This window comes from Cyprinus carpio, chromosome B12 (assembly GCF_018340385.1).
Source record: "Cyprinus carpio isolate SPL01 chromosome B12, ASM1834038v1, whole genome shotgun sequence".
Classification (NCBI taxonomy): domain Eukaryota; kingdom Metazoa; phylum Chordata; class Actinopteri; order Cypriniformes; family Cyprinidae; genus Cyprinus; species Cyprinus carpio.
In genome coordinates this window covers 17,360,491-17,381,942 of record NC_056608.1, presented here as the reverse complement: position 1 = coordinate 17,381,942, position 21,452 = coordinate 17,360,491, and the positions used below count along the sequence as shown (strand labels likewise).

The following is a 21,452-nucleotide window of genomic DNA, read 5'->3' as shown; positions in this document are numbered from 1 at the left end:
AACTATTTTGTGCAAACTGCTAAAATATGCCTTGTGTGTAACTTTACAAACCTTGACAGGTTTTATTCAGTCTCAAGAACACTTTCAATGTCACTTCAAATCTAATATACAACTTAGCAATTTGAGCTGCTCTCATAAGTTGTGACATAAATAAGCTTATATATTCTACCAAGGCTCCCACACGCTTTGCCCAATGAATTTCCCCCACTTTTCCTGTAGTTCACGGCTGCGTTCCTCTCCACTTTTAGACACGTACTCGCAAACTTCCCTAAGAACTTCCCCTCAGGAGAATCCCTGCTGCAATTTTGAAGTGCGTTTAACTTCGTGAAGTGGACGAGAAAATTTATGGACAGATTTTGACAGAGGAAGTAAGTATGCTTTATATGCACACTTCAGGCCACTGCACATTGCTACACAATTTATAACAGCCCAAGTATACCTATAGACATATAGAATGCTGCACCAAACAAATTTGTAAGGGAAAAAATTTAAACAATAAACCAACTCCATTGTGGATTCTAAGTGATCAAAGGCTTAGAACGTTCAAATCCAGCCCATTGCAAGGGTTCTGCCAGAAGTGGGCACTCATGCAATGTAATTAATGACATACATCCAAGTAAACGAGAAAGAGGGAAGTTTGGTACTGTGAAGGGTGAAACGAACTGGAACGCAGCCCAAGATTGCTGGTAAGGATTTTTTTTTTTTTAACAGTTTAGAGCTGAGCATAACTAAATTGATATGCAATGAAGAGAATCCTACAACTTCCCAAGCCCTGGAACTCAGCCTTGGAATACCTGGGTCCTTTCAAATATTTCCATGATCGTGGGAACACACTGTATCTTTTTTAAATCAAAGTCTCTCAGTAGCCCACGCAAAGTGTAAATGCCTGCCAACTACATTCTTGCACAGTAAAAACAGGTCTATTGCATAGCAACGTCTAGAGGCTGATGCACAAAGGAGTTTTTTCCAACGACTTGTCAAAACAAGCATGGGGTTATGGTCAGGATATGGCAAAACACATGACAAATGAAGTTGGAAATGATAAATCAGCAGAAGAGGCTTCTAAAGAGCAGATAATAAAAATGGAATGAAGATTAATAAATTGTAGTTTTGGGACATTACAACGTATCTTTAACTTCTGCCTGCTCACAGGCTCTTGATATATTCCACAACAGACACAATATTCCAGAGGTTATGAAGGCAACGTGCCTTTTTCAAAATTCTGGTTATATTGTGCTTTGAGACAGATTTGTGGCATAAATACAGTTTAATTCACATACTACAGACATATTGCACACATGCACACACGCTCACAGTATAGATGACTCGCTGCCAAAGATTTTAACTCCAAAAAAAAATATATATTAGTAACTGAGGAGGGAATTAAAGTGCTTGGCAGCAAGAGAACCTCCTCCAAATATTACAAACATACCTTGTAATGGCCAGCAGAGAAGAAGCATTCAAGCTCAGTTTTCAGTAATGTTTCCCTCACATGATCCTCAAGGCCTGCTAAAACCATTACATGTATCTACTGTTTGCTGCATTATACAATATTATAGCTGTAACTATCATTCATGGACGTCCAATTGCACCCATGTGTGTCGTGACTAAGTGAATAAACATGACCTAAACTACATAATTCAAACATTAAAGGCTCAGATTTCTCAGTAAATACTTGCTGCACGGTTTTTCAAAAATGAGTCACTATTTCCATTATGTCATTCACTTGTTATCAAAAGACGCTTCGCACATACATCTTTATCATTCTATTCTCGGCCATAAGGTAATGTAGAGAATTTCTTTACATGCTCTGACAGTAATAGTGGTTAAAAAGAAAACCAAATGCCCCTTTTTAAATGTCATTCCAGTGATGTGTTTGTTAAAACTGAAAGTGACCTCATGTACTGATTGGAGTTAAAAACTGCATATAAACCAAGGGCTTTCACTGGCAGAACAGGTACAGTATTGTGTGAATGGAAGCTTCTAGTGAACGAAAGGGCTGAGAAAACTACTTGAGTATTGAGTAGTGCGGAGGTTGAGGGTTTACAGTGAAAGGAAGACGAACTTAAGTCTAGTATGAGGCGTTTGGTGAAGGCACTTCCAGGTAAAGCTTTACTTAGTATAGCACCTTTGACAGTCATGATTAGCCAGTAAAAAGCCCTTGAGTATGGTGGAAAGCCGCGCAGCTGGGTTGATGGTTAATGTCTCACAGCAGACTGAAACCCAGAATGTACTGCAGGAGTTTGTTCCTGTTGGCCTGAGGTAAGAAAGTGCTGCTCAGCTCCAGACGGCACACAACACCCTCTCGTCTCTCTTTAAGCACCTGTTAAACACATAAAAACATGATTCTTTCAGTACTTGCACAAAGTTCTTCAGAAAGAAAAAAAGAGAGGAAAGAATAGTATGTGCACATTCAACTAATTTTCTTGTTTTAAATCATTTAGACCAATGCTTCTAGTTTTTAAACATCTTTTAGTTTCGCAGTTTCATTTTCACTTATAAAAAAGTAATGAAAAAAATTAGAAAAAGGAAAGAGCATTGCATGTCAACATTGTTCTGTAATCTCTGAAGTACATAAACATTTTAAAAATAGAAAATGGCTTTTAAAATATTCAAAGATAAATGAATAAAATGAACTGCAATATTGCTTTACAAGGTTAAGTTCAACATAATTCACAGATTCTCATGTTATTAAATTTGTTTAACTTTTTTTTTTTTTTAATCTATGAAACCCAAAAGATAAAATGAGAGGATATAGTTTAGAACTTTAAAAAACTGCCTAAAAAGAAAGTATGTAAAAAGCAGCCCATACAGCAATTTCTGAAGTCATATGAACAGATTTAAATTTAAATTTGTTATTCACTAATAATATCTGATGATCGCATTGATGATGCAAGAAGTGTAGGATGAGAAACACGTGCATGGTCACATCTAAACACAAAAGGAAGATACGATTTTGAGTCAGTGGAAATTCACGCCCACTTATAGGCTCTCTTATCAAGTAAGCTAGACCTTTAAGCACAAATGTCAGAGGAATCCTCTCTCACCCCCAGCTCTTTAAATGTTCTCACTGTATTCTTTACCAGGTAGTGTGTGGCACTCTCTCCTAAGAAAAAAAAAAGCACATAACAATCAGCGTCATTAGTATCAATACATTCATATATAGAACACCTTTCATACAAGATTATAACTCAAAGTGCTTAAACATATGAAGATATAAACTAACCATGAATACAGGACAAGAATGAGTAATGGCAAAATGGATAAAAATAACATTCATTAAAGGATAAAGGTGACAGTGAAGGGAAAGAATAATTGAGGGGAATAATATGTTTTGGGTTTTCTTTAAGGTGGGAGAGGAAAGACACGCTCAAATAAAGAAATGGAAAGTGCCGGTGGCTCACCATATGCAGCCACTCCTCTCTCTGTACGCGTTAGCAGGTATTTGAAAAGCTTGTGTGTGTACTCTCTCTCTGACATGGGCGAACTCAGGCTGTGTACAAAGATAGCTGCACCACTGTAGGCCTCCATCACCGGAGTGAGAATCCTTTGCAGAAAAGTATAAAATTCCTGGTGCTCAGCTGATGGGCTCACCTAAAATAAAATTAAATTAAATTAAAAAGCACATTAGGATTTAACAACATGTAATGGGAATATTTCTACTGGAATGTTTAATGTAGGGGTTTGAAAATAGTGGGGAAACTCTGCATCAGCTTTGTAGTGGGCTGCTGGAACATCATTCTACAAGGGAATGTATTTATTTATTTTTTTAAATAACCTGAAATATAGGGCACTTTCATAAATTGTCATGCTTTTATAGATGGATAAGTTTCAGACCTTCAGGTAACGGTCTCTTTGTTCATCTCCAAAGTCGCTGTCTTCATCTTCTTCATCACTTCGCCAAGCAAGAGCCTCTGGAAACTTCTTGGGCCAAGGCTCCTCAGAAGGGCTCAACTCCTCCTGGTCCTCCTGAAAACAAGAATATAAAGATCATTTTAAGAATCAATTTTCAGTCAAATATTTTTCTAGAATATTTACTATTGATTATTATGGTTAATTAATGAGTGACCTACAAATAACAATATTAGGCACAATTATTATTTGATGTGTAGTGTATTTTTCTATAAAGCAAAGCTGGTATCTACAGTAGGGGTGTGAATCATCTCTGGTTTCACAATTCGATTCAATTATTTAAATTGATTAACAATTTAAAAATAGTGGGTGCATAAAATGACGTCAGAATGCTATAATCGATTATGGTCTATTACTCCATCGATGCAAAATTGTCCATGTCAGCATCGCAATACATCATAAACATGACTAATTTCAACACCCATACTCTACAGTATACTGTCACTGTCATTCAGTCAGTAATAGATTGGCAATAATGAGATTATACGATCATAAGGAATCCACCTAAAATCCAATCATGTCATTATAATAAGCCAACAGCAAAATATTACATCTCAAATGACTAAAACTGCAATTACAAATCTCTCAAATCTCAAGTACTGCAACTTTGAATCCCAAAAAAATTAAGCAACAAGACAAATAAGAGTTGATAGCTTACCTCAGCTACAATAAGCACACCATACTCGATTAACCTGGTGATAGCATCGTGGAAGACTTGGTACAAAGTTTGACAAGGCTATAGAGAGTAAAGACAACATAAATACACTTGCATGATTCACCTGGGTATTCACCTTTGTTAAACTGAAACATTAATCAGTAATAATAAATAAACATATGTATTCATTTATTTATGTTTTTTTTGTTTGTTAACTATCATTATGGTTTCTCTTCACTGTAACAAAGTATAAATATAAATCTGTATTTATAGGTACATAAGCAAATACAAGTAAAATGCAATTGACAGGTTATGCGATAAATCAAACAGTTCTCAGTCGGCTTAGTCATGTTGTTCTAAAATACACGTTGGGGTAATTCCTGTGCAGACAGATGTGAAAAGCCATTCAGGGTTCAATTTTCAAAAATGTGGCTCTGTTGTAAAACAGTCCCCATTCCCGTAAAATCCCCAGATATGTAACAAATAAAACAAATAAACTTCAGAAACCACCATTAAAGTGTGGTTACGCACAAAGCAATACAGTACGATAAACTCTTTTAGTCTGTAGTGTCAAAATTAATTTTATTTGTACTGAATTTTGAATTGTACTCAATTTTGAATTGATTGTTTCAGCCTACATTGTTTTAATGTGGAATTTATACTTTGCATCATTTTTAAGTGAACTTGATGCACGTCTGATGATGACAAAAGAATTTTAACATATTTGATGTGCATTCCTTGGTGAGTGTAGTGAGGTATGTTGATTATAATCCATGTATGAATACATATTTTGTTGTGCAGTGTAAACGTTTTGATGCTTATTTATGCAATTCAACATGTTTATGAGTCTATGCTTGAATTATGAATTTTGTCATTTGTATGCGTTAATACAGTTGTCACGGTGCTGTGGGGTGTGAGTCGCTTCAAAGTGTACGGAATAAAGATGCTGTTTGAATACATTGCATTGTCGTGGTGAATTTATATATATTGAAAATATATACATATACAAAAATTTAAATACATAAATTCATATTTTAATTTTTAATGTTGATCTGTCGTCAAAAGGTGCAAGTCAGCAAGTTTTGCTTGATATAATCAACCACTAGATGGTGGTGCTGCTTATGTGACAGTGGTGTGAGGGCATACCAGTGCTACTGCCACCTCATTGGACAGAAAGTGGGAGAGGCCTGCAGCTCTGCGGATCAGTCTCTCCTGGCTGAGCAGCCTGGATGAAGAATTCTGCCCACTCACTGAAGTTGCAGATTGCTCTTTCAGCAGGGACAGCGAGCTGCAAGCTAGCACACATACATATGCATAGTTACAGAACACATACAGTTTCTCATTCCTAAATACTTCAGATTACATTACAGATTACATCACTAAGTACAATTTTTGTATACAAGTAGACAAGATTAACTGGTAGAGAAGATTTTTGCAGTTTAAAAACAAGTGATTTTAAGCCATTGAAATGCAATCAGCAGCAAAACAGAACTCATTTCGTTATATGCGCAATGTCTGAAAGACTGTTTCTGAGCACTGTCAGAGAAGTGCATGCATGTGAAGACGGTGCTCATAGAAATCACCATACTTACAAATATCCTCCCAAACAGTAATTCAGGTCATAACTAAAATTGACAAGGTCTTAAGTAAATCAAACAACTAAGAAAGAAAATGTGTGTAACTGTATAATGGGTCCGGGCAGCTCTTAAATTGACAGCAGTCTAATATCCCTGCTGTCTGTCATTCATGTTTTTATACATTTGATTACTTTATACCAGCGGTTCTCAATTCAAGTCCTCGCGCCCCCCTGCTCTGCACATTTCGTATGTTTCTCTTATGGCTCCAGATGTTTGTTCTATTCGAACGTAAGTGCCCTGCGAAGTGGACATCACAGGATATTCTGCCATGATTCCAGTTCGAAGCAAACGTAAATATTCCATTCAAAGTGCATTGAAATGTGTGAGACGTGAATTTAAATTGTATTTATTTACAGAGGTATATGATGTCACACTTGTCTGTGTGTGAAGACGTTGCGCAGTGCAAATCTGTGAATGAATATTCCGAAGTGAGGTTAACTTCAACAGATTTCCCCTGCTCAGGGAGTAGGGAGCAATGAACACTGTGTAGGGACCATGCCAATAGGAACATGCATGGAGCTCACTTCTAACGAGCTGCTTTTCTGAATCAGGTGTGTTAACAAAGAGAAAAATGCAAAATATGCAGAGCTGGGGGGCGCAAGGACTGGAATTGAGAACCGCTGCTTTATACAATATATGTAGCATTTATTTTTTCTACTGTAGTTTTTTGTCCTATTGCTTGTAATTAGTTTCTTATTCTTATTTAATCGTTGACTGTTTACTTGTCTCAATGAGCTTGATTTTTTATTTTTTTTTTTAACATTTTTTTTTTTTTTTTTATTTAGTCTAGTATTCATTTTTTTGTGATATTGACACAGGTGATAAGAATTATGAAATTTCTATGGTATCAAAACATTGATATCATAAAGGTCTTATTTAAAGCAAAAATAACAATACTGTGAGATATAACGTTACCGTGAAATAAAATTACTCATATAGTGACATAAGATTTTGGTCATATAGCCCACCCTTCGCTAGTATGCGTTTTAGGTTCATAATTCCAAAACCTCAGTAGCTAATACCAATACCAATGAAAATATTTTTAGACAGAATTGAATTGACATTTGAAATACAAACATAAATATATAAATTAGTTATAAAGATATTTAAATTATGACTTGTGGGATCTTAGATTTTATACCTATAATGGCATCAGCAATGAAGACGTGGAAAAGGCCGTTGCTGTAGAAATTGAGCTCAAAGAGTGCAGGTACAGTGTTGCTAGGGGCGATGATGAACTCTGTGTTTCTGTTGGTGCTGGTGACATTCACACAGTTTCCCAGAAGGCTGAGCGCATGCATGACCACATCCTCTGAGTTCCCAGAAAAACCCAGGTCGAAGTCCCGTGACAAGATCTCTTCCTTCATATTGAAGAAATCCTCCACCAGTTTAGACAGCAGTACACCCTGTCCCATCACAAACATTTGTTAGAATGATTATAAACCAAAAAAATGGCCTGAAGAAAGTAGGGTTGCCATGATGTGTGCTGCATAGGAAGTGAGGATGGTGCTTACCTGTCTATGTCGATACAGGAGGAGACAGGCCACAATATGAGTGGACATGATTGCTGATGACTTGCTGGCGGCTATAGGAAACACAGAAGGCAGTAATCAGACAGACTGACAAACTAAGTGAGCCAAAGCTGCAAGTGATGCCAAAAAAATCTGACCCTCAAGGGTGAAGGTGCCATTTTTCGATGTCAAAATACAGTCTTAATATGTAGAGACAAATATAAATGGCTATTTGGGAGCGGACCTTTGAAATTATAAATCCTGTGGCTCAAACAGTTCTCATTTTTCTGAAATTGTATACTTTACCCTTAAATTCTCTGATGAAGGGAAATGAAAGGACACTATTTAAATTCATAACTGCATGATCTTCAAACTCCATGACATTGTCTGTGAGCTGAATTTCAGTATCTGAAATAGCCCATGCTGTATGAAGAAAAATGGTGACTTTGGACCAGCAAACCGGGTTCATGACAGTGTCTATATTAAAGATTTAAAAGCAAGCTGCAATTCCACCTCAGACTGCCGATCCTCTCACCTCCTGTCCTTATAAACCAGCACCAACAGGGCATTCAAACACTGAGAAGAGTGACTGGCCAAAAGCAACACATCACCATGGTGAGGACTGTCTCCAGAAGTAGCCTACATAAACTACTGTACATCATCTGTAGATAGAACGTGTCTGGAACATATCTGACCCAAAAATCAAGATAACTTGTATATACTAAAATATATACATATATAAACTTTATTTATACATTTTATTGTATTTTAATTAAAAGAAGATTGATTCTCATTACTGCATACTGCGTAAAAATTACATTAAAATAATGCCACAATGCTAACAATCTTAAAAAGTCATAAAATATTATTTTCTTATTTCTATTTTGTGAAATATGAAATCCAGACATGTTCTTGTAAGGCTTTGTTAAATTCACTCACTAGTTGTTTGATGAGAGGCTTTGGTTTTCTTTGGCAATTATGATGTTGGAAAGCTTTTTGTATCTTTTTGATCTGAACAATGAGCCCATTATTCACTTTTTTTGTATGTCAGTGATTCTGTAGGCCATGATATACAAGCAAGTTGTCCAGGCAGATGATAGATGAGCAGTCATTTTTCATTATACAATTGCTGACCACATATAAACAGCGATTTAACCCAATCCATCACCCTAAATTGCCCACTGCCTAAGAAACTATTCATGTCCCATGGCCTTACTGAAGAGAACGTGCTTGGCCAGGTTAGCGATGACCTGCCTCCTCCAGGGCTCATCTGACAGATCTCTAGAATTCAGATGATCCTCATCTTCTCCATTAAAAACAGCCTGATCAGGTCTGCAAAGAAAAAACATAATTGAACATAATCCCATTAGCTACATACATCTTTCTACATACCAATGAACAGCAGTCCACATGATTATGTTGGTTGCTGGCAATCTAAAGGCCGTACTGTGCAGCGACGATGGTGGGGAGAAGGATCTGCTCCAGAGTGAGAGAGGCCTGGAGATGGCGACTGCGTTGTGTGTCCAGGTACTCCTAAAGCAATGGAGAAGAAAAATCCAGACATTAGGGGAGAGATCCGCTCTGTATGCAGCCAATCTGAGATCAGATGAGCTCCTCTGACCTTAAGGGAGAAGGGCTGTGTGAAATCCACACGCACACAGCCGTAATTCTTCCGGAGCATCCTAAACACGCCACAAGCAATTCCCCACAGACTCTCATTCTTCTTAGGTTTGCCCTGCAGTGAGGAGAATAGCGGGAACATTAAGCAAAGACTGATGATAGAATTTGAATAGAATAATAAAAATTAAAAAAAACATGGTAACACTTTAGTATAGGGACCAATTAACTAGATGCTTACTAGCATGCCTATTATTACATATTGGCTGTTTATTAGTATTTATAAAGCAATATTCTTCATGGCCATATTCTACATCCCTAATCCTACCCAATACCTAAACTTTACAACTACATTACTAACTATTAATAAGCAGCAAATTAGGAGGGTATTTAGGCAAAAGTCGTAGTTAATGGTTTGTTAATAGCAAGAACTGGAGCTTAAAATAAAATGTGACCAAGAACATTTGGTAGTGAACACAAATATAACAGTTTTTAGCTAAAAGGTGCAAAAAACAAAAAAATAATTACAATTATAATCACATATAAAAATTATAAAAAAACATACCAATTTCCATTTACTATATTAGTAATAATAAAAACAAAAATGACTATCATTACTATTATTATTATTATTATTATTTATGTAAAACAATTAAAAAAAAACTGCGCATGTTCCATAAAATATATATATTTTTAAAATCTTTTCGAGATTAAAAAAAATAAATAAAAATGATATATATATATAAAAAATTACACTAAATAAAAATACCATAATCTTTAATGGAAAACAAAAAACCCTTCCATCAACTTTTAAGTTTATATATATATATATATTTTTTTTAAGTTTATAAATAAACACACAAATCCATATATATATATATATATATATATATATATATATATATATATATATATATATATATATATATATATATATATATATATGTATGTATATATATGGGTCAGAGTGTCTGTTTTTGATTCAAGAAACTGAGTGACAATATGACTGAACTTAATATCAACTTTTTGTTGGATATCACCACATACCAGCTGCTCGCTGTTGTAGTTTCCCTCTATAATGCGGTCATAAGAGATGCCTACAGGCACGATCAAAACATCAGGGATGCTGTTGGCACAGAGTGCGTCAACCACGATTGAGAGCATGCCCGCACGTGCTGGAGATGGCTTCCCACTGCGAGAGCGTGTGCCCTCTAAATACACCTCCATAAACTGCTGCTGCCGCAACAACTCTTCCGTGTACTGAAATTGAGAGGAAAACAGAAGAATAACACAGAACCAATATTACAATACTTAAGATCCATGACCCACCCTTTGCAAATTCCCTGTAATTAAAGCAGCCCATTGTGGTAATATGGTGCTCAACAGGAGACAGCATGAATAATGCAGGAGTAATCCATCAGCGTCCTGTGACAGCCACCTCTAATCACAAGCCTCTACAGTCGCTGCAATGACAATCACCATGTCATTTTAACTAAAGCACTAGAGCAGACCATATTACAACTGCTTCAATTTCCTGTCGCTCACAAGATAATATTTTACTTACCCATCAATTAAAGATTTTTCTGGCTGACTAGTAGACGTTCATTTTAAGCGATTAGTCAACTAAACGCACCTTTATATTAATAAACCATATAATTAATGAGCTTTTAATTGCCTATAGACTACCAGTGCTCAAGCCGGCAGAAATAATGATTATGAATGCCTTAGATTTATAATTATCCATTGATAAGTGTTTTCTGTATATTCTGCAGTGGACGTGCATGTTTCATACAGATTACATAATGTAAAAGTATTTGTTTTCCATTTGAATTAGTTCTTTTAAAAGTAGACATTTTCTATAGATATATTTTTCATATGTGTGAGACCTAGAGACCTAGACGGCAGAAAGCGCCCTCTTTGCTTTTATTATTTTACAAAGCACAACGTTTTGTTATGTTTGTTGTAGTGCACACAAATGAAAGTAGACCTTTTACAGATTTGAAAGATGTATTACTCTTATCTCTATGAGCAAAAATGATGGAATTCAAAAACGTTCAGCTTCCAAACTCTGCACAAACACTTGAATAGCGGGAGCAGCTATGTAATGTTACTGCTACGTACATGTTTCAGATGATAAGCCACATTTGAGGTTGATGATCGTGACAAAAGTTTGCGTGTCCTGACCACACAGACCAGCTGTTATTAATCTGTCCGTCAGGGACTACATGACTTCGCCACTTCCTGTGGAATCTTTTTTTTTTCTGTGATTAAGTGAAATTTTGATCGACTAAGGTCTTCTGATCGACTATTAGGGGGCAGCCCTAATCCTACCACACAGCTACTACATGCACACTTTTTGTTTGCAAAGTCGCCAAACTGAAACTCCAAGCCATTTTCTCTGAAATAGAGAGCAAGTACCAGAGGTTTGACCCAAAACTTTTGAACAGTAATGCATGCGCACTTATAGTAAAAGCGGAGGAGGATTTGGTTCCTCTGATGGTTTTTTCCCTTCACTACCTAAAATCTTCGGTAGTTTCCTTGCCATGTTTTCACCGTGGGCTTTAGGATGTTAAAGTACAACTTTCTGTAAATCTGCTTTTAAACGTAACAAATACATTGATCTGAAATCTCTGTGAACTTACTGCATGTAACAGTGATCTGTATAACACATCCTTCTTCCCGTCTGAAGTCTCATCCAGTTTACGACGAATGAAAAATCCTCCGAGTTTCCGTATCAGTGTGCTGAGGAAGTACAACGTATACATACCAGTGTTATATTCACATATCAGTTTGCCGGTCTATTGTCGAAATACTATATTTCTTAAAAAAAATTAATGACAAGATCATTATGACTTTGTACCTTAAGATGGGGATGTTAAGGTTGTTGCCAGCTGCAATGTGAGGGGCTTTGATGTTGTGACAGAACAGAATGAAGGTGATGAGCAGGTAGTCTATGTGGGACTTGTGAACAGGAAGGAAGACCAGGGGAACATTGTACTGGAAGACACACAATAAAATGATATTAAAACAAAAATACAAAAAAAAAAATCTACACATACAATTCTCCACAAAATATATTACATAAAAAAAAATTAAAAAAATAACAACAATAACTCACCCACATTAATGAACCGTTTATCTGTATATCCTCTTGTAATAAGTGAGTTTGTCAACTGATGGTTTCATCTGTGGCTGTTTTGGGAGTAGTTACAATATGTGTGGTAGTGCAGATAAGAAGATATCCCATATTGGGTGGGATGTAGATGTCTGACCTCAGATGCAGCTTTCTTCACCATCTCCAGCTGACCTTTATGGATCTGAATGCTCCAGAAGAATCCATTAAACAATTTCAACAACACCCATCCTGTTAATCTAAAAGAGACAAAGAGAAAGAGAAGATCTAGGATTTGTTTCTAATATATAATATACAAATCTGTATAGGGGCACCCATTATGCAAAATCCACTTTTACATGGTGTTTGGACATAAGTGTGTGGCGGCAGTGTGTGAACACAACCACCCTACAATAATAAAAATCCACCCACTCCTCATTTTTTAATCCCCTTTAAACCAAGTCAGTCTCACTAGGTCTGCTGTTTTGGTTCTCATGCAGTGTGATGTCACATTGCGTGTTGCAGGGGCCACGGGGTTTGATTGACAGCTCTGCATTGCTATAGTTTCCACCCTCAGCGGTTGTACACTGTCCTCCATTTTTTCCGCGTTCGAGCAGCCTCAACGTCAACAATGTCTCGTAAGCAATCCCGATGCTCTGTGTTTGCATGTAGAATCAACATAAGAGTCTTTATTTTCTCACACAGTGGATTACTTTCATTTTTCTAAGTAATGCGTCTCAAAATCTACCTAAATACCTGTATCACTCCAGACTCCTTTGTGAATGTCATGTCGTTATAGTGCTTAGCGTTTTAACCGTATTTATGTGCGTACATGAAGTATTTTTTAACTGATCAGCAGCGCGCTTGTGAGAACAGTTTGCACCATTCGTAGCACGAGATTCGTTTGGTAACGCGGCTCGGTCAATTGATCTGTAACATTGCGCTGTTTTTTCCCACTTTGGCTTCCCATATGTACGACTAAACACGGTTCTCTCACTCTCAGTTATGTTGCTTCTACCAGCTGTTTATTACTGTAGATATGCAATGCAGAGAGACTTATACACGGAATATGCAGCTCATTTGCATTTAAAGCAATACACTCCAAAACAGCTCTTTTTTAGACACACCCCAAAAATGACATTTTCCAGCTGTTATAATAAATGATCTTTTGAGGATTTTGGTCTGAAACTTCACAGATACATTCTGTGGACACCCAAGACCAATATTGCATCTTGTAAAAAGGGGCGTAATAGGTGCCCTTTAAACATAATTTAATATATAAAAGTAAGATTTTTTTAATTTATTTTTTTATTTAGTATTTTAAATTAATACTTTGATTCAGCAAAGACACATTAAATCGATCAACAGTGACAGTAACGATTTGAACAGTTAGAAAAAAATTATATTTTGAAATAAAAATGAATCCTGAAAAAAAATGTATCATGGTTTCCACAGAAATATCAAGTAGCAACAATTAGCACATTAAAATAATGAAAGAATAATTATTCTGAAGAATAATTAGCATATTACAACAATTTAATATAAAAATAAAAAAGAATAATTAGCATATTACAAAGATTTCATGTGACACTGACAACTGGAATAATGGCTGCTGAATTTTCTTTAAAGTTCAACTTTGCAATTACATAAAAAAATTACATTTTAATATACAATAAAATATAAAACTATTATTTTAAGTTGTAATAAGATTTCACAATATTACTGTTTTACTTGTACTTGTACTAATTTTTGATCAAATAAATGCAGCCTTGGTGGGCATAGAGGAGACTTTACTAAAAAAAAAAAAAGAAAAGAAAATTTGCATTTAGAGATTTGCAATATAATATCAATTTGATATACATTGACTTTTAAACAACCATAAAAAAAATGAATCCTCACATTCATCGGTTGTAGTTTTGCTTTTAAAAAAATGTAGCTTTTCATTACATGAAAACTGTACCTGATGAAGGCAGGTGAGATGTTGGCAACCATATCCTGCAGGAATCCTCTGGCCTTCCGTCTAACTTTACTGACAGCTTTGGAATCCACTCCAGACTCTGCATCTGTGCCGGCACCCTCGGATGCTACCTCCACGATAGCACTTTCCAGACTACAGCAACAACACTCACAGTCAATCTGGTTGCTATGATGCATTCCTACTGCTTAGAAAATGACCTTTACATTGCACTTGTTCCTTGCTTTTAAACACTTGGTACCTGCTGTTGTTAAGCACATTCTCCACCACATTGCGAGCAAACATGTCTTTCCGGACATCTCTTTCCAAGACAAACAGCACATAACTCAGTCTCCGTGCAAGCCAACCTCTGTGTCTGCAGTATACAAAATAAAAGATAGCCGGGTATGGAACATATTAAAGAGTACTGATGTATAGTATATTTAACTTAAAGGAATATTTCAACAAAAAATTAAGAATTCTGTCATTATTTACCAACTCATTCTCATGTTGCTCCTTCTATAGAACATGAAATTAGATAAAATCATGAAAAACCTTTTTAATGATTTGTTTCTGAATCAGACTGATTTGATTGACTCAATGGTTCTGTTTCAACAGTTCTCTTTTTTGTGCAATTTTTGGAGTCATTTGGTAGAATCCTTCATGCTGATAGGCAATATCAAATTATTCCTGCTGTATTACGCACTGTCCACTTCCTCCCAATTGGCGGTACCAGCTCAGACCACCTTTGGTCCTTGTCATGTGATCTAGGTACATAATATCCCCTGACAAACAGTGTTAATAATTTATTTCCTGACTTTCCACTCCTCACAGGAACCTACAAACTTCCATTTGACACTTGAATGTAAACACACGGCGGGTCATTTGGTGGGGAAACTACATCTGCCCAACTATGGTATTAATGGCGTATCACAAACTAAACTAGGTTCATGAATTATACTATACAGCAAGCAACTAAGCAATGTGAGTATTCTTATGATAAATAATGAGGAAAGTGTTCATGTATTCATAGCCATCAGGTCTATAGCCAAAAGAGGTTGATGTTTACCTTGTGTGCGTTTCATTGATGTAAATCACATTACGGAGCCCTAGTGAAGGGATGCTGGGATTGAACAGCCTCTCCTGGAATACATAACTGTTGTAACTACAGATGTTTCTTACACATGTGCATTCGGTCAATATGCCAAAGCTTCAACAAACTAACCTGACTCAGGGGTGTGCAAGAGTGACAGCATCTTCCAACAAATGGTCTCTTCCTGTTCAGCAGACCCTCCTTCCACGTGGTGGTCACAGAACGAAGGACAGACGGGCTGGAGCTTCTGTCCTACAGGACAAATACAATGTTTATTGTACAAAAGATCACTGCAACAAGATAAACCGCATTAACCTAGCCTTCCAAAAACGTCCCATTTGTTGACATTAGTTATGTATTAGGTATCATGAACTAACAATTAACAATTTTTTACAGCATGTTTTAATCTAGGTTAATGCTATTTCTTTATATATTTTATTGTTAATTTAAACAACTTGAATTGTAAAAAAAAAAAAAAAAAAAAAAAAAAAAAAAAAAAAAATATTATTATATATATATATTGTTTATATATATTAACCTATATAAATAAAAGCTTTCAATTGTTTTTTTTTCTCAACTGACATTTCCGGTACTTCTACAGTAATGACAAAACTGCTTGTTTTTTATACTTTATTTTATTTAACAGGGTGGTAATACATTGTAAAATTTAATCAAATATTTTATATAATGAAAGTAATAATAATCTGCAATGTCAGAATTACAGTTATTAAAAAAAAAAATTATTCCCTCATTTATCCAGGTTTTCCAAGCTAGCTAAAAAATTACAGTCGTGGAGGTAAGTAAATAAATAAATACATAGGAAGAAAGAAAGAACGAACGCCCGAAAGAAAGAAATGTTCTGAGTGGTTCCTTACAGGCCCAGGTCAAAATAACCTGCACCACTTATGTCAATAATATTTGAATCCCTGGCGTGTTTCAAATCCCTCCTTTACTGCAAGTCTACAGGATTTTGGTTTGTTTTATTGTCAATGAGATTATAAACATAGGTGTGATCACAAGATCATATACTACCCTTAACAGGCCTCATTATTTGAGGTATCATTCAAGTCTGTAGCACAAACAGCACAGGACAAGGTTTAATACTTAAGCTTAAGGGTTTGTTAAAATCTTTTAAGCATAAGCAACAACAGTGATGCTTTCTTTAGTATGCCCTAGTTTCTCCATACTCACCTGGTCATCACAGGGATGCTTCAGACAATCACTTCCTGCGTCAGGATTATTGGCCAGGAGAATGTTATCTGGACCCCCCAGAACCATGTGGATATCCATCACCTCTCTTCAAACCACACATCAACAACAAAACTGTTTGAAGGAAAGAAAAACAGAGAATAAGCATGTGATTTAACTCAAAGCACGGACAAGCTCTGGTTACAGCTTTTCACAATAGATCACCGCAGCCAGCAAAATATTCCACAGAAAGCTAGAATGTGAAACCATTATGTCTTCTATTCGACACGGCACCTCCAGCTCAGCTGCAGCTGAATACCAGGGATGTCAGACGATGCGTTTCAGCCAATCACAGCAAACAAATAAGGTTGGCCAAACCTGCTGCGGTGGTTTCAGGTGAGCTGATGATTCTGACAAAAGATTTCAGGAAGAACGGCAACAAAACGAGCAGAGCTTGTTCGAAGATCAGTGCATATTGGCTAAGTCTACACTCCTGAAAGAAAACCGACAGGCTTGACAACACCTCAAAACACACAAGACACCGTCAGCTAACCTCACGGCTGCCAAAACCAAGCGCACGTGCGATGTAAGAAGACACGGCCACTCTTCTTACCTCTGCGTCTCTATCATAATGTCCTGGGTGACCTGCGGCTACATAATCTCTTGTTTTTATCTGCTGATTTGCTGACCCGTGGATGAGAGCGTCTACTCTCCGGTGTCATGTTAAAGGCAGCGCTATGGCCTCCCGCCTGCGGAAAACACGCTGAATTAAAATGGGCTGATGAAGCACACAATATATTGCAGCTGTTCAGGTCAGAGGTAAACTGGAAGGGTGGTAATCATAGCAAAAGCAATCGTGCCTGTGCTCTTGCAAAGCAATATATTTATGGAAGACGAGCTGTGAAAAAAAGCTTGTGCCAAATTGAGGGTGCAGAATGTACCCTTTGAAAACCACAAGAGAGATCTGCACATGCATAAGAAAGCTATTTGAAACTTGCATATGTCTATCTTTTAACTAACAATTGGTTGTGACATAAAAGCACAAGGTGAGATGGAGGAACTTCATAAATCATAGAAAAATTAGACACAAGTTTAAAGGATCTGACTTTTTTATTTCCTCTTGTGGTCAAACACAGTTTACAGTCGTGTCTATTATTATGGGTTCTTCTTATTTCCTCTGTGACTGCACTTCTTCTAAACACTCCATCAGCAGCACACAAGGGCATTGCAGAAACCGCAGTGGGACAGTTCAGTCCATTTCTAGAATACACTGAGGCCATATTCTTGAATCTTTTGTGCGTCATGGGTAGAAAAAAGGGATTCAGATTTTGTTTCAATTATTACTATAGTGCAATAGGTCAAAATGGCAATGGCTACAATAGCTACAAAATTATATGCATGCTCTACTTCATTATGCATATATGCAGATCTTAATTTGGCATCTAACAGAATATGCATCTAGATTTTCAAATTTTGTTAACCGTGAGTGGTGAAAGATGTTCACTTGCAATTTTAAAAGGCAACTGCAAGAAAAACATCAGAATTTGTTCAATTCAACAAACCTTTAACTTTTAAATTACAAGTGTTTGTTATATTAGATGACAGTAAAGTAATCTAAGTGTAAAAATGAGCATGCACAATTGATTATCTAATAGACTGTTAAAAATAACACCAATAAACTTTTTGAAAATTGCAATATCAGCCTGTAACTGTGTATATTGCGCATGTCTGGGTATAACTGTGCCTTAAATATATTCCCCTCCAAAACATCTGATTGTCCCAAAAAAAATGTGGTTACCAACTGCTTGAAAACATTGTTTAATATTCCAATCATAACATACTTTAATCACTTTTGCCTATAGTTCTTGTTTGACAGAAATGTAATTAAGTTGACTCAATCACATGCTCTCATTCAGGTGGAAGTGGGTCAGCAGAAGAGTGGGTCTCTGAATGAACGACTGGAGCAAACCAAGCTGGCAGGAGGGAGGGAGGAAAAGATGGGCTAATCTCTTCAACAAATGAATAACAACCCCAAGCAAGACGCAGAGCACATGCTGAACGAGCCGGGTGAGAAAGAGAAAGAGAGCGGTGTACGGCGAGCCACGACGCAGCTGCTAAACGAGAGTTCATTGAACTCTGGAAGCCCTGCCTGCATTGCCTGATGTGTTCTACACCAATAGGCGACCAGAACAGTACACTGATGAGAAAGGAGAAAAGATGACCATGTTTTCTGAGAAAGTGTAGCTGGATGTCAAAGCCCACAGAGAGGAAACCTGTTCAAAGAGACAAAGAGAAAAATTGCCCTGGACCGGCTGTGAAACTTTGAAAAGTTGCTGAATGGGCCCTGTCCGGAAATAATGCTGTATGATCTACATTTTTAAAGCAATCCTTCACTACTTTAAAATGTCAAACCGACTCTATAAATCATATTTGCCAAATTAGGTTACCTACTATGTACTATACTAGAGCAATGCATCTTACTGTTTTTATTGCGGATTAGAGCATTTTTCTTTACAGTTGGTTATGGAGTAAAAAACGGGCATCTACACTGTCAACAAACACACTCTCCATGTCAATGGTGCTGTAAGCCAGAGTAGCTGCCACTAGCTTTTAAACATAATCGAATCTGATGGTTAAATCCACCAGCAATGCAGGGCAGTGGGTTAATCTGTCTCGCAATCTGTTCATCTGAACTATGAAACAAGAAGAAAAAAAGAACAAGCATGTGCACACACACAAGGCAATGACAATCCACGATTAACGTGAACTTGATGGGGCAGGTTTAAGCGGACTAAATGAGACGTCCAGTATTCGTCAGGAGAGAGAAGTCTGTCGTTTTCACCAGAAGATGACCTTCTGATTAAACATAACAAGGTCAACAAATTTTTAATTGTTCACAAGATCTATAACATGCATTTAGAAAATAGATAGGATCATTTTTTTCATTTCATGCTTTAAGTGTCACACTTCAACTAAACAAATGAATTTAGAAATCAGTCAAAATAAAATAAAAGTAAACGATAGAATGCATAACATTATCAGTCTAAGTTTCAATAGGATCAGCTTCATAATATTTAGTTTATGTAATAATGTGCATTTATTAGTATACATACTAAATTTGCAATTTAAATGTTATTTAGCATTTTTTGGTAATATAGTTTTGTTTCTTTCCATGAGAGCGACAAGAAAACAGTACATTTCAACTGAATGCACTACGGAGAAGTGCTATATTAATAGTTTTATCAGAATGTACAAATCATCAAATAAAACTGGTAAGACCAAAGTCATTATAATGGTACTTGTGTCAACATGCAAGATGCGTGTCCCCTTTTAAAGATCAGAGGACAAATGTCATGTTGTCGTGACATCTAATAGATGCGTTTACCCATGATCTAACATAAAATGAACCTAGCATTAAAAATATCCGTATCTCCATCTATATTGTGATTTTGGCCGGTCCCATGCACTAACAACTGAACAACATTTTGGTTCCAGTTTCATTAATCTAAGTGAAGGCTTCTGGCTCTGTTAGACTGTTACCATTCAGGTGCATTCAAATTTTATTATTCAGTTCATTTTTGCAGTTTACATTAATACTACTTTTTTCAGTACACATTGTCTATTTAATTTTGATGTGTATTTAATGTTAACTGCAGGAAAAAAAAACAGGGTACAAATGAAAATACCTATAAAAAATAAATAGATAAAAGAGCTCACATACATTTCTGTCTGACCTCCTAAAGGTCGATCATCGCTATCTTCTGAAGGTTAAGCACCTTTCACTAAACATTTGTTAAAAAATACGTTATATGTAAGAGTTCCATGTTGTAAGTTACCGTATTCGCGCCTTGAACGCCGTTTATGAATGCACGCGTCTCCGCTGATGTCCTTTCTCTCGCTACTGTAGCCGCATGCTAGTCTGACTGACTGCCTTTGAGTCTTTGTCAACTCAACCACGTTGAGCTCGGACAAACTGCCAAAAACAGTTTTATCTCTTGAGCCGCATGCAGAGTCAGGACGTTTCGCCCTCAAAGCACTGCATTGGCAAACACTGCAACTGTAAACGTGTTTGTTTTAAATAAAACGACGGGGTTAACGTCAAACAGTTAACGTTAATTAAGTTTTTTCTGTGAGATTAATTTAAGACAGATAACGGCACTGACTGTAAGCGGTCGAGCCAAAAAAAAATACATTTTAATTTAGATTTACAGTCATTTGGTTTTGCCGGTTGGCTGCATTGAGCTCATTGAGCTGCCCCTTTCCCCTATGCTAGCTAGCTTGCTAACCAACCCATGCGCCCACCTTCACGGTGCGTCAAAACGAAACGGAATCCTGGGATAAAACGTGGTATACAACGTGGAAAGTTTTACCTCAAGAAAAGGCCTTTGTTGCGCCATCACTGATGAAACTGACGTCTTTTGCCTAACCTTACTGGACACCGGCACTCGTCCTTGAAACTGCCCACTACGCAACCCATAGGCAGCACTGCACTTCAGAGGAAAGATGTGTGACAGCTGAGCGACCCAACGCTGTCATGGCAGAGCTGTAATTCTGGATAGAACCACTAGGGGTCGTAGTTAGATAGATTGCGTGAAAAGGTCAGACCGTAGCTAAAGGTTGAAGTACTTGAGACATTTGCATTTACCTCAAACGGGAATTGTGAAGTTGCTATGTAAATTTACGTAAATTGTTTAAGTATAGCATTTATCTAGCACCTTGTAAAATAATCATAACAACAATAATAAATAAAAATAACGTTTGTATGGGATCTGT

At 36.6% G+C, this 21,452-nt stretch overlaps 1 protein-coding gene across 3 annotated transcripts; it reads right to left on the bottom strand.

Moving 5' to 3' along the window:
• Window positions 1-1,191: 1,191 nt before the first annotated feature.
• gpam (glycerol-3-phosphate acyltransferase, mitochondrial) lies at window positions 1,192-21,233 on the bottom strand. Of its 3 annotated transcripts, none has more exons than XM_042735783.1 (21): window positions 21,050-21,233; window positions 16,683-16,814; window positions 15,624-15,743; window positions 15,468-15,541; window positions 14,661-14,774; window positions 14,405-14,554; window positions 12,605-12,704; window positions 12,193-12,329; window positions 11,975-12,074; window positions 10,380-10,592; window positions 9,337-9,450; window positions 9,163-9,248; window positions 8,932-9,047; window positions 7,719-7,789; window positions 7,346-7,610; window positions 5,714-5,862; window positions 4,571-4,648; window positions 3,838-3,969; window positions 3,405-3,594; window positions 3,048-3,106; window positions 1,192-2,323 (listed from the first exon to the last, which is right to left on the bottom strand). In XM_042735783.1, exons 2-21 carry the CDS (start codon window positions 16,779-16,781, stop codon window positions 2,207-2,209), a joined length of 2,484 nt encoding a protein of 827 aa, XP_042591717.1. In that variant the 5' UTR covers window positions 16,782-16,814; window positions 21,050-21,233; the 3' UTR covers window positions 1,192-2,206. The 3 variants fall into 3 exon arrangements, with proteins under 3 accessions (XP_042591717.1, XP_042591718.1, XP_042591719.1); XM_042735784.1 differs by lacking the exon at window positions 21,050-21,233 and adding an exon at window positions 20,516-20,962; XM_042735785.1 differs by lacking the exon at window positions 21,050-21,233 and adding an exon at window positions 17,293-18,078.
• Window positions 21,234-21,452: the final 219 nt, after the last annotated feature.